The following is a 14,416-nucleotide window of genomic DNA, read 5'->3' as shown; positions in this document are numbered from 1 at the left end:
TGCACCTAAAGGTGAACAAAATATTTTCATATAAAATGGAATGGGGCTAAAATGCTCAGTCCTCCTTGGGTACTTTTTAAGATTGGATTGCTTGGATATTTTAAAATTTCCTCAGGCCACTTTTCATCCCGGAGTATCTAGAGCATCCCAAAGTGCCCCCAGGGTCCCAGCACAGTCTTCTCCTTGAACTGCCATGTCACAGCACTTGGTAACAGGTAAACCTTGTTTGAGAGATGAATTGGTTCCCTTCAGTAACTAGAAGTCCATGAGTGGTTTCCAAAACAGTACCATCTCAAGCCAGATTTTGTCAAGTAGTAAAGAGACTATGTAGTGATTTCTAATGAAATAAGCATGCCATCTCTACTCCTATTATAAAATCTCCTTGGAATATGACTATAGGTTTTGGTTGTTGGAAAATACATTTTAGTCCGGCTTTAGAAATAACTAATCTGTTATAAGTATGAGTGTATAACATTTAACCCAGAGGGAAAATGTGTAGACTATAAATCAAAACATATTTTGGCATTGACGCATTATAATAGAAAAAAAACCCCACTTTATTTCCATTTTGATTACATTTAAATTGCTTCTCGTGCTTAACTTCTCTTCTTCAGCTCCTTTCCCTAGTTTAGAACCAGTAAACAAAAACTTGTATGAACCTTTCCAGCTAACAATTTTGTGTGCCAGGCATTTTAAGCAGTTCTTTTCTGTAGAACCTCCTGTGGTTAGAGTGGTGAGTATGACCTCATCTCTGCCCCACACTCTGTGCTACTTCTCTTCCTGATGTCACCCCCTCTGGTTCCCCAGGTACCTGGGAGACTCAGGCCCACCCCAGTCTCTCTCTCAGAGATATCCTATAGCCTCAGGAAAACTGGGGCCCAGACTTGGTCCAGAGCCTTTTCCTTGCTTTCACTCACCACAGTTTGAAACAGATTGAAACATTTAAAACAAAATAAAACCAGACCAACACCTTACATAAATCCTATGAAAAGAAATAACCAAACATCACAATTTCAAAACACTAGTGTCACATGTAACTGCATTTCAGACTCATGAGTCCAGAGAATCTTCACTGGCATCAATCTTCCTGCTTTATCTTCCTGTGGCTGTTGCCAACTTCCCTTTACTTCCAGTGACTATATTAACACCTTGCAAGACCAAATCTAGAACCCTAGTCACTTCCTCATCTGAGAAGCATGTGATGAACGAGTTGGACTGTGGATCCCCTTGGGCTCAAAACCCACCTACTGCACATATTCAGAGTGTTCCATAACGGCCCTTCAGATATCCCCATACACCTAGACAATGAACTTATGAAAAGGTCATGTGAAAATAATGCTTTAACTGTAGTAACTAAAAAACACTTGTTCCTTCATGCACAACCACTTCTGAGTGTGTCTACAGGTGTGAAGTCCTATGCTAAGAACTGGGGGTGCAAGGAGGCTCAGATAAACACAATCTATTTCCTGTGGGAGTTACAGTCTGGTTCAGGGGCAGCCAGTAATAAGTTATTCCATCAAATATTCCCTTCCTCTTTTCCTTCATAGCATAAACATTTACTGAACCCTTGTTATAATGCAGGCACTGTGCTTGGTGCTGGGAATAAGTACATGAGAAATTTAGAGTCCATGTACTTAAAGAGATCACAATTGGGTGGAACAAGATAGACACAGAGGGTTTTATAGAGGGTTAAATGTAATGACATCAGTGTGTATACTCGAGAGATCTCTTTTGGGATTAGGGATAGTTAGAAAAGGGAGGTGATACATAAACTTGAAAGGTCTGTGGGGCATCTGGGTGGCTCAGTCAGTTAAGCATCCAGCTCTTGATTTCGGCTCAGGTTATGATCTTGTGGTTCGTGGGATCAAGTCCCGAGTCTTGATGCTTGGGATTTTTTCTCTAGCTCTCTCTACCCTCCAACCCTCGCTTGCACATGTGCACACACATGCATGTTCTTTCTCTCAAAATAAAGAAATAAACCCTTTTTTAAAAAAGAAAGCTTTGTAGAGAGGTCTAAACGATGGCATAAGGAATGATGGGCAAAAAGCACAGTGCATAGAAGCAATATAAAATGCTTCATAAAAGAGGCATTTATGGAGCTATTAGTCAGTTGTAGGCCTGGACACAGCATGCACATGAGAGGAGGTGGCATCCTGGAGTGGCACCAATTGTCCAGTGTCAGTGACAAGAGTGGGAAATACAAAAACACCGGGTGAATGTCCTGAATGGCCTTGTAGGTTAGAATAAGCTGGGCTTTTTTATTTTTTATTTTTAATGTAGGTGATTTGAGAACCACTGTCAGAATTCAGGTAAATTAAAGCTGGTTGAATCCCAGCTTCTTTTTTTTATTCAGTTTGTGCCTTTAAGCAATTTACTGAAACTTTCTGAGCCTCAGGTTCTTCCTCTTTAGTTTTTTAATGTTTATTTATTTATTTTGAGAGAGAGAGAGAGAGAGAGAGAGAGAGAGCACGATCAGGGGAAGGGCAGAGAGAGAGGGAGAGAGAGAGAGAAAGAATCCCAAGAAGGCTCCGTGCTGCTAGCACAGAGCCTGACACAGGGCCTGAAATCACGAACTGTGAGATCATGACTTGAGCCGAAACCAAGAGTTGGACGCTTTACGGATTGAGCCACCCAGGCATCCCTCTTCCTCTTTAAATGAGGCAAGTGAAAGCCTCCTTAAAGCTTATGAGGATTTAAAACTTCAAATAAAATAGTGTATGTTCAACGAATGGCTACACAAATGACTGACATTAGTTCCATAAATGATAGTTGCTTCTTTTCAGCTTCTTTTACTCTGTGATACAATTTGTGCCTTGAAAATAGGTTTGCTGGAAAGTGAAACTCCAGGTGAGGATAGAGGAGGTAAATTGTACAGAACCAGGGAAATAAGATGGCACAAATCGGGCCTGTGTGAGCACAGAGAACAGGGAGGGTATCTGAGAGGTTTGTGGAGGTGGAAGGTTTAGAGCTCGATGGCACACTAGAGAGGATGGAGGCGAAGAAGAGGGAGCAATCCGTGACGATTCCTGAGCTTCTCATTTAGGCAAGTAGAACATTTATTCTGAGCAGTGTCTACAGCTCTGGCCTGCAATGTCCTGGGGTGTCTCCAGTTTTCTTGCAGTGTGCGCAGAACTCTGAAAGTATTCCAGAATAAACGAACACTAACGTACTCCAAGCCTCTGTGTTTCAGTTAAAAGCATCCATATCCCCCAGTCACCCAGACCCAATGTCTAGCATCTGCCTTGACTCATTCTTCTCGTTCATTCCCCACGCCCGGTGATTCATCTGGTTTCAGTTTATTTCTTACAAAATACCTCCTCCACATCTTATTTCTTGGCCATTCTGACCATAACCTCTCAATTTTCAAGATCAGCACTTTTTACCCCTCCTCCGTCTCTCGGTTCCTAGCTGCCTCACTTCAGACTCTCCTCCAAATACCTCCCATTCTGCTTCTCTCCTTATTAGAACATAATCTGTTGCTAGTAACAAGACAAAAAACAAAACAAAACAAAACAAAACATTCCTGCTGTGCTCTTCCCAGCCAAGTTTATTTTCCCTCCTTGCAGTGGAATCCTGTACTTCATATCCACTCAGTTTTCTTTGCATCACAGAAGGTTCTGTCAAGTCTATGTTTGCCTCAGCAAAAATGCCCATTCCTCTGTATCAATTTTATTTTATTTTTTTAAAGTTCATTTATTATTTATTTTAAGAGACAGAGAGAGAGAAAGTGAGTGGGGGGGAGGGGAGAGAGAGAGAGAGAGAGAGAGAGAGAGAGAGAGAGAGAGAGAATCCTAAGGAGGCTCCACACTGTCAGCAGAGAGCCTCATGTGGGGCTCCAACTCACAAACCATGAGATCATGCCCATGGCCAAAGTTGGACACTTAACCAACTGAGCAAACCCGGTGCCCCTCCTCTGTATATTTTGGAGAGCAAAACAGAGTTCTGGGAGTCATGTGAACCTAGGTTTGAATCCTGCTTTTGCCACCTGCTATGTGTGTGACCTTGAACAGGTCACATTTTAGCTTCTCATTTTTTCTAACATAGTGGGGTCTCCCTGAACTGTATTTAAAATGTGTTTCCCTCCCCAAGGAATCCCTTCCTCATTCCCTATTCACTTTTCTCCATAGCATGTTCCAACTTTTATATACTGTATACAATATTTTTGTTTTTGTGGGTTTTTTGCTGTCAGGCTTACTAGAATGTAAGCTGTGCATGCAGAAGGCATTTATTTATTTTCTTCTCTGTGTATTTCCAGTAGCCAGTACAAGGTCTGGTATATAGGGGTTTCTCAGGAAATATTTGATGGATGAATAAATGAATGGGGAACTGTTTTATTATCTCCCACATCTCTTTTGAGGGTTAAGTGAAATCCCATATGTCAGAAGTGCAGTGAAGCGTGTGGTACAGAGAAGAAGATGCTGGTTATCATAGCCCTCACCTTTTTTTTTTTTAAATGTTTGATTTATTTTTGAGAGAGAGAGAGAGCTTGAGCGGGAGAGGGGCAGAGAGAGAGGGAAGCAGAGGATCCGAAGTGAGCTCTGTGCTGATATCAGGGAGCCCAATGTGGGAGAACTGTGGGATCATGAGCTGTGAAATCATGACCTGGGCTGAAGTCCTATGCTCAACCAACTGAGACACCCAGGTGCCTTGGTCCTCACCTTTGATGACTATTCAAATCCTTTTTGCACTTGAGATTTTTCTTAAACAAGGGCCAACTTGCCCAGAAAGTGTCCCTGACTACCCAGTTCTCCCATTTTTCCTGAATTTCCACTGTACTCAAAATCTGGCCTGTTACATTCTAACAAGGAATTATAATCTGTCCTGCTTATCACTCTCTTCTTGTGTGCATTTTCTTTAAAGTTAAAGAGTAGAATCCCTATGCTTAAGAAAATACAAAACAAATACTAGCTGAACAAAAGTTGTAGATTGGTTAATATTATTTTATACAAATGTATGCTTCAGAGTGCTTTCAAAAATGAGGGACTGCGTCAAGTCATGTAGTTCAAGTTACTGAGCCATAGAACTATGTGTAATGTAGTAATAACAATAGGAGTTATTTGAGTAGTCTTTATTATATTAATTCAATTATTCCTCACAACAGCACATTGAGATGTGAGTATTGTTGTCCCCATTTTTCAGGTAGAAGAAGAAGTCTAGTTTTATTGAGTTGTTTGCCCAGGCTCACAGAGTGACTAAATCAGAGAGCCCAGGATTAAGGCTCAGCCCTATTTGACCCCCAGAGACCATGCACTTCACCCCATGCAACAAATGTTTTACTTACCACAAGGGAAGAGGGAAAATGACCACAAATGGATCAGATTAATTTATTATCACTACTGGAAAAAGAAAACAAAACTATATGTGTAGTGGTGACTTATTAGTGTCATTTTTGTAGGACAGGGTAGAATTATAGAAGCCACTAATGTAAAAATAAAATGCTTCAGAGGAATGTCACTTTAAATTATATAGGAATATCAGAAAATGTGAGAATTTTTGGCCTAGACACTTGCTCATTCATTAGTCTATTCATTCACTGTGGCACTGGGAATACAATGGTGAGCAAAAAAAGAGAGACAGCATCTCTGCTTTCATAGAGCTTACCACCTTAGAAGAGATCCATGTCAACCAAGGTGTTATATGCTAACAGCTGTATAATTTCATTAGGAATAGGTGCTTTGATGAAAAGCATCAGAGATTGATGTGATCAAACAAACAAAAACAACCTGGGGTCAGAGAAAACTAGTGAAGAAGTGATACTGAGATGAGATACCACAGATGAGTAGGATATGGTGCCTAAAGAGTGTGGAGATGAGTATTCCAACCAAAATGCAGTGAAAAGGAACAGAAGGTGTTTGGGAAGTGCAACAAAGGAAGGCTTCAAAGGTGGGCAGGGTTTATTTACACTCTAAGAGAAATGGGGAGCCAGCCACAATGGTTGTAAGGAGGGTGACATGATCCAATTTGCATTTTGGAAAGAGCATTCTTATGCCACTCTAAAAATGGATTGGAGGGAGCCAAGATTGGATTTAGGGAGACTTTAGAAAGCTATGCTGGAATCCAGGAAAGTGGTGGTGATTGCTTAGTCTTTGGAGTTGGTGATGGAGGTAGAACAAAGCAGATACAAGAAATCAGAATTTTTAGGAAGGAAAATTGAGCAAATTGAGTAAAGGGTTGTGTGTAGGACCTGTAAAGGGTAAATCTAAGTTTTCAGCCTTGTGCAGTTAAGGAAGTGGACACGTGGGGGTGGTTTTCCTGAAAAGATCCAGAAAAAATCAAGCTTTAGGGTAGGGTAAGAATATGGGCAGATCTTGGGGCACCCGGGTGGTTCAGTCGGTTAAGTGTCTGACTCTCGATTTCAGCTCAGGTTGTGATCTCGCGGTTTTGTGAGTTCAAGCCCCACATCGGGATCAGTGCGGGCAGCACAGTGCCTGCTTGGGATTCTCTCTCTCCCTCTCTCTCTGCCCTCTCTCCACTCACACTGTTTCTGTCTCTCTCAAACGAAAGAAAGAAAGAAAGAAAGAAAGAAAGAAAGAAAGAAAGAAAGAAAGAAAGAAGGGAGGGAGGGAGGGAGGGAGGGAGGGAGGAAAGAAAGAAAGAAAGAAAGAAAGAAAGAAAGAAAGAAAGAAAGAAAGAAAGAGAAAGAAAGAAAGAAAAAGAAATAAGATGGGCAGATCTTGGGTTTCATTTTGAACATTTGCTGAATGTTTCATACCTTTGACAACCAAAAGAATGGACTAACTTGCTAAGATATTCCAATCTTTTCACTTACAATTTGAGAAAACTCAGACCCAGAGACTGTCCAAGAACATATAGACTTGGGATTAAAAACCAAATTTCTTTTACCTACGAGCTTTTACCTATGAGCATTTTTCTAATAGGAAATCAGTTCCATACTTGTGAATGTTAGCAAGCAAGACTTGTTAAATATTTGAATATGATTCCAAGGAAGATTTGGCAATTTCCTGCCTTATAATTTAAATAATAACAGTAATGAAGAATAATCATTATGCTAATAGATACTATTTAATGAATATCTACTATGTGTTTAAATAGTTCGCATATGAATTCTCAGCTGCATTAGTGGTGTTGTCCTAACCCTCAATTAAGGCAAAGAGATAACTGATAAAACCTTTCAAAGAGTTTACTAAACCTAAATCACAGAAAAAGCAGTGACACTCATTTCAGAAGCCCATACTAACTCTAGATCAACTTTTCTTCATCTCATGACTTCCGTATATCTTCCATATATCCATATATCTAAAATATAGTTATTTCAACAAATTCCACTTCACAAGAATTTGTATCAGTTTTTTTTCATCTGCCCAATTTTTCATTAATTTAGAACATTATTGAAAAGGGAAATGTGTGTATATATTTCATGAAGTTAGTGTGAAACTGCTTGCTTGTTATGTTGTTATTGGTGAAACTTCTTGATTATATCCTTTGTACTCTAGGCAGTGGTCAATTGGCAAACTACAGCCCTTAGGTAAAACTTGGCCTGCTATCTATTTTTTTTTTAAGTTATAGTGGAACATTGACATGCCTGCTCGATTATGAATTGCCAATGGCTGTTTTCACACCAAAACAGTAGAGTGGAGAAGTTGCTGCAGAGATCATGCCAGCAAAGCCAAAAATACGTACTATGTAGAAAAAGAAAAGAGAAGGGGAGGAGAGCAGAGGGGAATGGGGGGAAGGGGAAGGGGAAAGGCCCCTGAGTTGCCTCAGTCAGTTGAGCTTCCTGCTTCAGCTCAGGTCATGATCTCACAGCTCAGCTCCTGGGTTCCAGCCCCATGTCGGGCTCTTTGCTGACAGCTCAGAACCTGGAACCTGCTTCAGATTCTTTGTCTTCCTCTCTCTCTGTCCCTCCTCTGCTCAGGCTCTGTCTCTCTCAAAAGTAAATAAACATTAAAAAAAAACATGTACTGTGTGTCCCTTGCAGCCCAAATTTTCTCACCCTTCCTCTAGAGCAATCACTATTAGTTTTTTGTAGGGTCATCATTTGATACTGGGTTTATCAAGTACCTATCTCCAAGCCTGTGCCATTCCTTACTTTAAAGATCTTGATGGCATGATAAAGTTGATATATCAGATTATCAGGCTTTGATCTGTGTTTCTGATGTGTAATTATCCATGGAAATGGAAGGATAATAAATATACCACAACTAAGGAAATATTTTTTGTAAGATAAAGTCTCATAGTATGTTGTTATTATTTTGTAGATTTGTAAATTTTATTTAAAACCTGGAGAATAACCAAGGTCGAATTGGCCTTTGAAATTATTCAGTAATGAGCCCTACTAAGGAAAAGGCTTTCCAATGGAGCATTTGTGCAAATATACAATGTAAATATGTAATTATATAGTAAGCATTTATTTTTTAAAAAAAATTAATATTAGGGGGTGCCTGGGTGTCTCAGTTGGTTAAGCATTTGACTCTTGATTTCAGCTCAGGTTTTGATCTCACAGTTCTTGGCTGATAGCACAGAGCCTGCTTGGGAGTCTCTCTCTCCCTTTCTCTCTGCTCCTCCCCTGCTTGTGTTCACTCTCTCTAAAAATAAATAAATATTTAAAAAAAAATGAATGTTAGGTGATAACTGCAAGTAAATTCTGTATTTTATTTTGATAATAGACTTTAAAACCCAGAAAAAAAAGGCTGAAGAATATCTTACCCACTACGCAATATAAGCAAATAATAGCAAGAAACTTTCCTTTGTTGTTTTATTCACTATTTCTTAAAGTATGATTCATCTGCATCAGAAGATTTTAGAATATATTTCAAAAAGTGGCAACTCCTAGGCCCCATTCTTCATCTACAAAATTGGAATCTTTAGAGGAAGGCTTAGGAATGTGCATTTTTAACAGTGCTGGGACTTTATTTTTATGTACACTGGAGTATCAGAACCTCTGATTTAGTTCAAATGCTGTCACCTGTCTGGTATAATCAGTTGAAACAAGGGTCAATTTCCTTTATGTAAAAGGTCTTCTATTTCACTGGTAGCCCCAGTAAGCTATTGTTAAAATGCCAAGTATACATGGGATACAATAATAGACAATAAACTAGGTTAATTAAAGGGATGCTACTAAATTAGAAAGTGCCAATTGTAAAAGGTTTATTATGAATATAATGATCTTGAAGCATTGGAAATAATTAGCATTTAAATTAAGTTGTAGGTTAGCCACATTAGGAAAGGTTAGCTTGCTATGAATTTTTATAAGGCTATGATGTTATTTATGGATTGATTTGAGCATTGACTATAACCTAATTTAATGAAAATTTTGGAATAATAAAATTGTCATTATTAACTGAGCTGCACATTAATTTTGAAATTTTCTTGAACACATTTTCACTGGAATAACTATTAAAATTTATGCAAGATAAATATGGATGTAAAGTTATATATGTAATATTTAAGTAATTTTAATACTTTATTACTATGATTAGATATATTAAGCTACTCAAAAGGGTCATAGTCACCAGGAGTGTGGCTTTGTTTCAACTGCATTTTTTTCCTGAAATTTTAGGTTGTGTGTGTGGTAAATAATTTCAAAGGAAGACAACCAGAAAATGAACATCTCCACATGGATAACCTGGCACAGATGCCAATGATCAGCATTCCTCGCGTAGAAAGTCCTTTGGAAAAGGTAACATCTGTACAGGTGATTCATAATTTAAATTCTCAAATGTGATTGTTATCTAGAGCAAATGAATAATCATTCCTGTGAGTTCCTGCACAGTCATTTTTGATTTACTGAAACAAATTTAGAGTCTAATGTGGTATTTAGCAAGAGTTTAGTCACTGAAGACATCATCTTAGAAGAATGCATATCACATTGAAAATATTTCTTTGAATACCACATGCTAAGAGCTGAGTATACATGGAATATGTTCTGTATTTTGCCATAACTTTGAGATAAGGAACATTGTGCAATGGTCTCATACAGGGGGAAATTACAAGATATTTTTATTTGAGAATACATGCATTTTTTAAAAATATATTTCATTCTTTCCAGGCTCTATTTATGTGAGAAACTGCTTAGTATAATGCCTAGGACATAACAGTGCTCAATGAATTTTGTTGAATCTCATTATAGAAAGGTCTGGTCTCATTATAGAAAGGTCTAATGACAGGAAAACACCAATCAGGCCCTTCCTAATCAGGGAGGTACTGAAGGAATGATTGGGAAGGATGGAGCTAGACCAGGCTGCTCTTTGAATGGCAAGTCAAGGCTTCATTAGACATGAACAATGAACACAGAAGCCAAATAGTTAACAAAAATTTTTCTTGAGACTTTTTCTTGAGACTAATCTTGTGAACTAGAGAGGGTAATATTTCTTAAATGAGGATGCAGTTATGTACATTGGTAATTGGTTAAAAGATCGCTCCGAGGGTTACTAAAAGTAACCTCATCCCTGTCCATCTCCACATTTTGATCAATACATTAGATGAAGAGATCAATTACATGCTAATCAGGAGCTTAGATGGTGTCAATCAGCGAGGGATAATTAATACATCAGTTGAAAGAATAAAAGAGAGACTAGATGCAATTAACAACTAGAAATAAAGCACATGTTTTGTATTTGGATTTAAAAAGAAGTTCATGTAGGGTAGGGTACATCTAGGTTAGCTGCACAAACAAAAACAGGCTCAGAGGGTATTGTAGGTTACCATTCAGCATGTGTCAACCGCATGTTATTGCTGCCAAGTTATATGATCTTACGTTCCATTTAGGGAAAATAATATCCTGAATGAGAGCATTAATAGTTTGCTGTGCTCAGACTAACTTGGAATACTGAATACTGCCCTTGGTGACATAGTTTTAAGGTGGGCATCATAAAATAGAGTAGTCGGTACTCAAATATTTGTTAAATGAGCAAATGAATGTGCCCAAGATGGTGGTGCGTGGACTCAAAGTCATGGATTATGAAAGCCTGTGGAAGGAGTAGAACATGATTAGAGAAAGAGAGAACTCATGGAAGACACAGTAACTTTCCATATATATCTGAAGGACTACTGTATGGCAGAGGGATGTGATTTGTTCTGCTGGGGCCTCAGAGGTCACAATTAGGTTGAAAGAAAAGAAAGTGTAAGAAGACAAATAATGTCAAGAAAGAAGGAAAAACTTTCTAAAAATGGAATGGCTTCTTTAAGAGCAACGAAATTTCCTTTTATTATAAGGATCCAAGAACAGTTAAATAATCACTTGTCCATCGTACTATGGAGGGAATTCAAGCATCACAGTGAGGATAGAGGTTCTGGATCATCATTATAATAAAAATAATAGTAATAATAATAATAATTACAGTTTAATTATCATTCATCATGTGTCAGGTACTATGCAGATTGCTTATGTAAATTCAACAAATATACTCCTATGCTCTGCAAATACAACTTCATTCCTTACAACAATTTTATTTTTTTATTTTTTTTGATAAAGTTTTTTTTTTTAATATATGAAATTTATTGTCAAACCTTACAACAATTTTAAAGCTGGGTGTCATTATAGTGGCAAATGCTAATAGTCCGAAGAAGACCTCCTCCCCTTCTTTCTTTTAGTAACTGAATTCCCCAATCCAATTTTAGCTACATCCACCACTGCCCAGCCATAGTCTGTATTTCCCAGCTACCATTGCAGTCAGACGTGACCGTGCAGCTAAGTTTAGAACAATGGGATGTAAGCAGAAGTGGTAAGCACAGCCTCTGGTTCGTGGCTTGAAGATTCTTGTCTCTGTCTCTTCTCCCTCTTCTCATCAAGTGGAAAAGGTAGTGACTGGAAGTAATCTTTAACTTTTTTAAATGACCGATCCATTTTGACAGTGTAGGTTCCTGGCTGAGCTCATGAAACAGTCCACATACACCCTCTAGATGGTTCTGAAAAAGAAATAAACTTCTTTCCTTTCTGAACCATTGGATTGCTTTCATCTCTTTTGCACAGTGGCTTAGCTGATGCCATATGACAATAAATGTCTCCATTGTAGAGTTACGGAAACTGAACTCCCAACTAGTTAAGCGGTTTGTAAAAGTCCACATCATTGATGAGCAACAAAACTATACAGTGTGACATTTCAAGATACATGTATTGTACAAAATTAGATCTTTTTTAGCTCAAGTAATAAAGATAGAAAGCAGAATTTAGGAAGAAATATTAGACATATTTGGAAGACAATGGTCTGGGTAACAATTAGGGTTCATTTTATATACCTCAGAAGTTAACTTGAACATTAATTACTATCTTCTGTTGTTTAACATATTTATTTGTATAAGGATTCTTTGGTAGCCTCCTAGCATTGCCAAATATTCTGATACACCATTACATCCTTCTATATATACAGTGTATATTATATACATATATATATATATATATATATATATATATAATTCCTGTTGTTGAATTTATGCAAATTGATTTTCATTTATAGTGATTTTTAAAATATGAAAGCAAAAATATTCTACTAGAATCTATGGATTTCAAGATATCCGTGTTTATTAACTTACTTCTTTCATTCAGTTTTTGTTTGTTTATGACAAACTCATGTGCTCTGTTTTTACCTGGGTAGTTAGGGAACAAAGATGATTTGAATCTGATTCGGTTCTCCCCTTTGCCCACCGAAGGGCACTGTCACATGCCTTGCTGAGCTCTGACTCTGCTCCCCACTCTATTCCCCCTGTTTGCAGGCAGAATGCTGTGTGCACAGGGCAGGGTCTACTTTTGCGTCACACAGATCACACACAGGAAGATCATGAATCAAGGTGCTGGGGACACATCTCAGGCTTCCCTGTGGAGCTCTGCTGCTAAGAGGACATGTATTTGTGCTCATCAGCTGGAAAGGGAGGAAGGCCGTCACTTAAGGAAGCCCATGATGTTTCTCTTTTACGATAAGGAGTACTTGGAGTAAATATATTGCTTTTCATCATAGCTCACGATGGGAAACAAGTGAATGCAAAATTCTTCCCAATAGTTTGATCTTAGGAATTGATAGTTGGAGGGTGGCATTAGGTTCTTAAAGCTGGCCCTCTGAGGAGAGAAAGGGAGTCCAGTATTAAAGTTCCAATTGCAGGCACGCCAGTCGTTTAAGCACTGTTACGCCAAGCTGTCGTTTTCTGCTTGTCATTTTGTGCGGGGAAGGCAAAGGATTTCTTTCCTTTAGAAGTTGTGTACTTATATAACCTCTTATGTTCAAAGTACATGTTTGATAAACTGTAAGCTACAGAGTAATTACAGCATGCCAGCATTCTTTATTTTTATGCCAGCGATTTATCCCTTAATTATAGGGAGTTTGTCATATAGTTAATTACCACAGTTTATGAGAAAAGTCATGATTTTTCTGAAAGCTAAGTAAATCTGAACATTCATTACATTTGGTTTTATGAAAAGAATTAATCATCTATGGAAGCTGGCCCATCATATCTCATAGTCCAGTAGATTTTTAAGTTGCCAATAACTTCATTACCGCTGTTTATAATAGCAAATCATAAAAGTCTAACTGTGTATCAGCCGTGAATGATTAAATCAATGTGGGTACATCCTACAATGGAATCTGGTGCATTATAATGCGGTGTTTCAGCTCACAGGTTCTGGAGGTAGACTAGCTGGGAATTTGGGACAATTTTGACCTTGGGCAGCTTATTCAAATACTCTGTGATTCAGTGTTCTCATTCCTCAAATGGTCATTGTGAGAGTTGAGCAAGCTTATAGTAAGCACTGAGAACAGTGTCTGGAACCTGTAAAGCCCTTAACCATTGCCAGTGATAATTATTATTACCATTTAGCAGTTGAAATGGATAAGGTAAATCAAGATGTGGAAAGTTTTCTGATACATATTGTAAAGTTTATTTTTTAAGTTGATATATATAAAATGCGTGTTATAAAATGTGTGTGTGCGTATAATGAAGCCAGTTATGCAAATTACCACACAAGATAATTTCTTTCTAGTAGGATCATTTATTTCTAGAAAAGAGCACATAGATGAGAGAGAGAAAAAGAGAGAGATTAGTTACCAACCTGAGAGCAATGCTTAAACCTAAGGAGGCAACTGAGAGAGTGGATCTGATTTCTTCTCTTTCTTTCTTTGCCTTCCTTCCTTCCCTTCCTTCCTGCCTCCCTCCTTCCCTTTCTCCCTTCCTTTCCTTTTTCATTTGTTTTCTCTTTCTTTTTCTTTCTGTAATGAATAATTGTGTAACAAAAGCAATTACAACTTTTAAAAATTATCCAGTTTTCTTAAGTTGCTCTAAGGAGGTTCTGGTCATGCTTCCTCAGATTGACTACCACTGTGTTCAGATTTACCAAAGTCCCTTGGAAAGATTCCCTCAGAGCAATTTAAATCCTATGCTCCTTCCTCATGACTCACATGATCCTTTTTAAAGTGTTTGGTTTATTTTTATCTGCTGAATTGGGCATGGAGGCCTTGGTTGTGGCTCA

The 14,416-nt window shown here is 38.1% G+C and overlaps 2 protein-coding genes across 10 annotated transcripts in view; one reads left to right on the top strand and one right to left on the bottom strand.

The window, feature by feature from the left end:
• The window catches only part of PLPPR5 (phospholipid phosphatase related 5), a 123,885-nt gene that overhangs the window by 83,465 nt on the left and 26,004 nt on the right, over positions 1 to 14,416 (top strand). Inside the window, exon 5 of one of the 2 annotated variants that reach the window (XM_027058517.2) lies at positions 9,521 to 9,640. In XM_027058517.2, the coding sequence (XP_026914318.1) occupies positions 9,521 to 9,640 (120 nt within the window). Of the gene's footprint in view, positions 1 to 9,520; positions 9,656 to 14,416 lie in introns of both variants that reach the window. The other variant, XM_027058516.2, reaches the window with a different exon arrangement.
• The window catches only part of SNX7 (sorting nexin 7), a 239,168-nt gene continuing 234,740 nt past the window's right edge, over positions 9,989 to 14,416 (bottom strand). For all 8 annotated transcript variants that reach the window (XR_008295069.1, XR_008295073.1, XR_008295070.1 and 5 more), the window contains one exon: positions 9,989 to 11,868. The gene's annotated coding sequence lies outside the window, so the exon portion shown is untranslated. The remainder of the gene's footprint in view (positions 11,869 to 14,416) is intronic.

This window comes from Acinonyx jubatus, chromosome C1, assembly GCF_027475565.1.
Source record: "Acinonyx jubatus isolate Ajub_Pintada_27869175 chromosome C1, VMU_Ajub_asm_v1.0, whole genome shotgun sequence".
Taxonomy (NCBI): domain Eukaryota; kingdom Metazoa; phylum Chordata; class Mammalia; order Carnivora; family Felidae; genus Acinonyx; species Acinonyx jubatus.
This window is presented reverse-complemented; position numbering and strand designations above follow the sequence as displayed.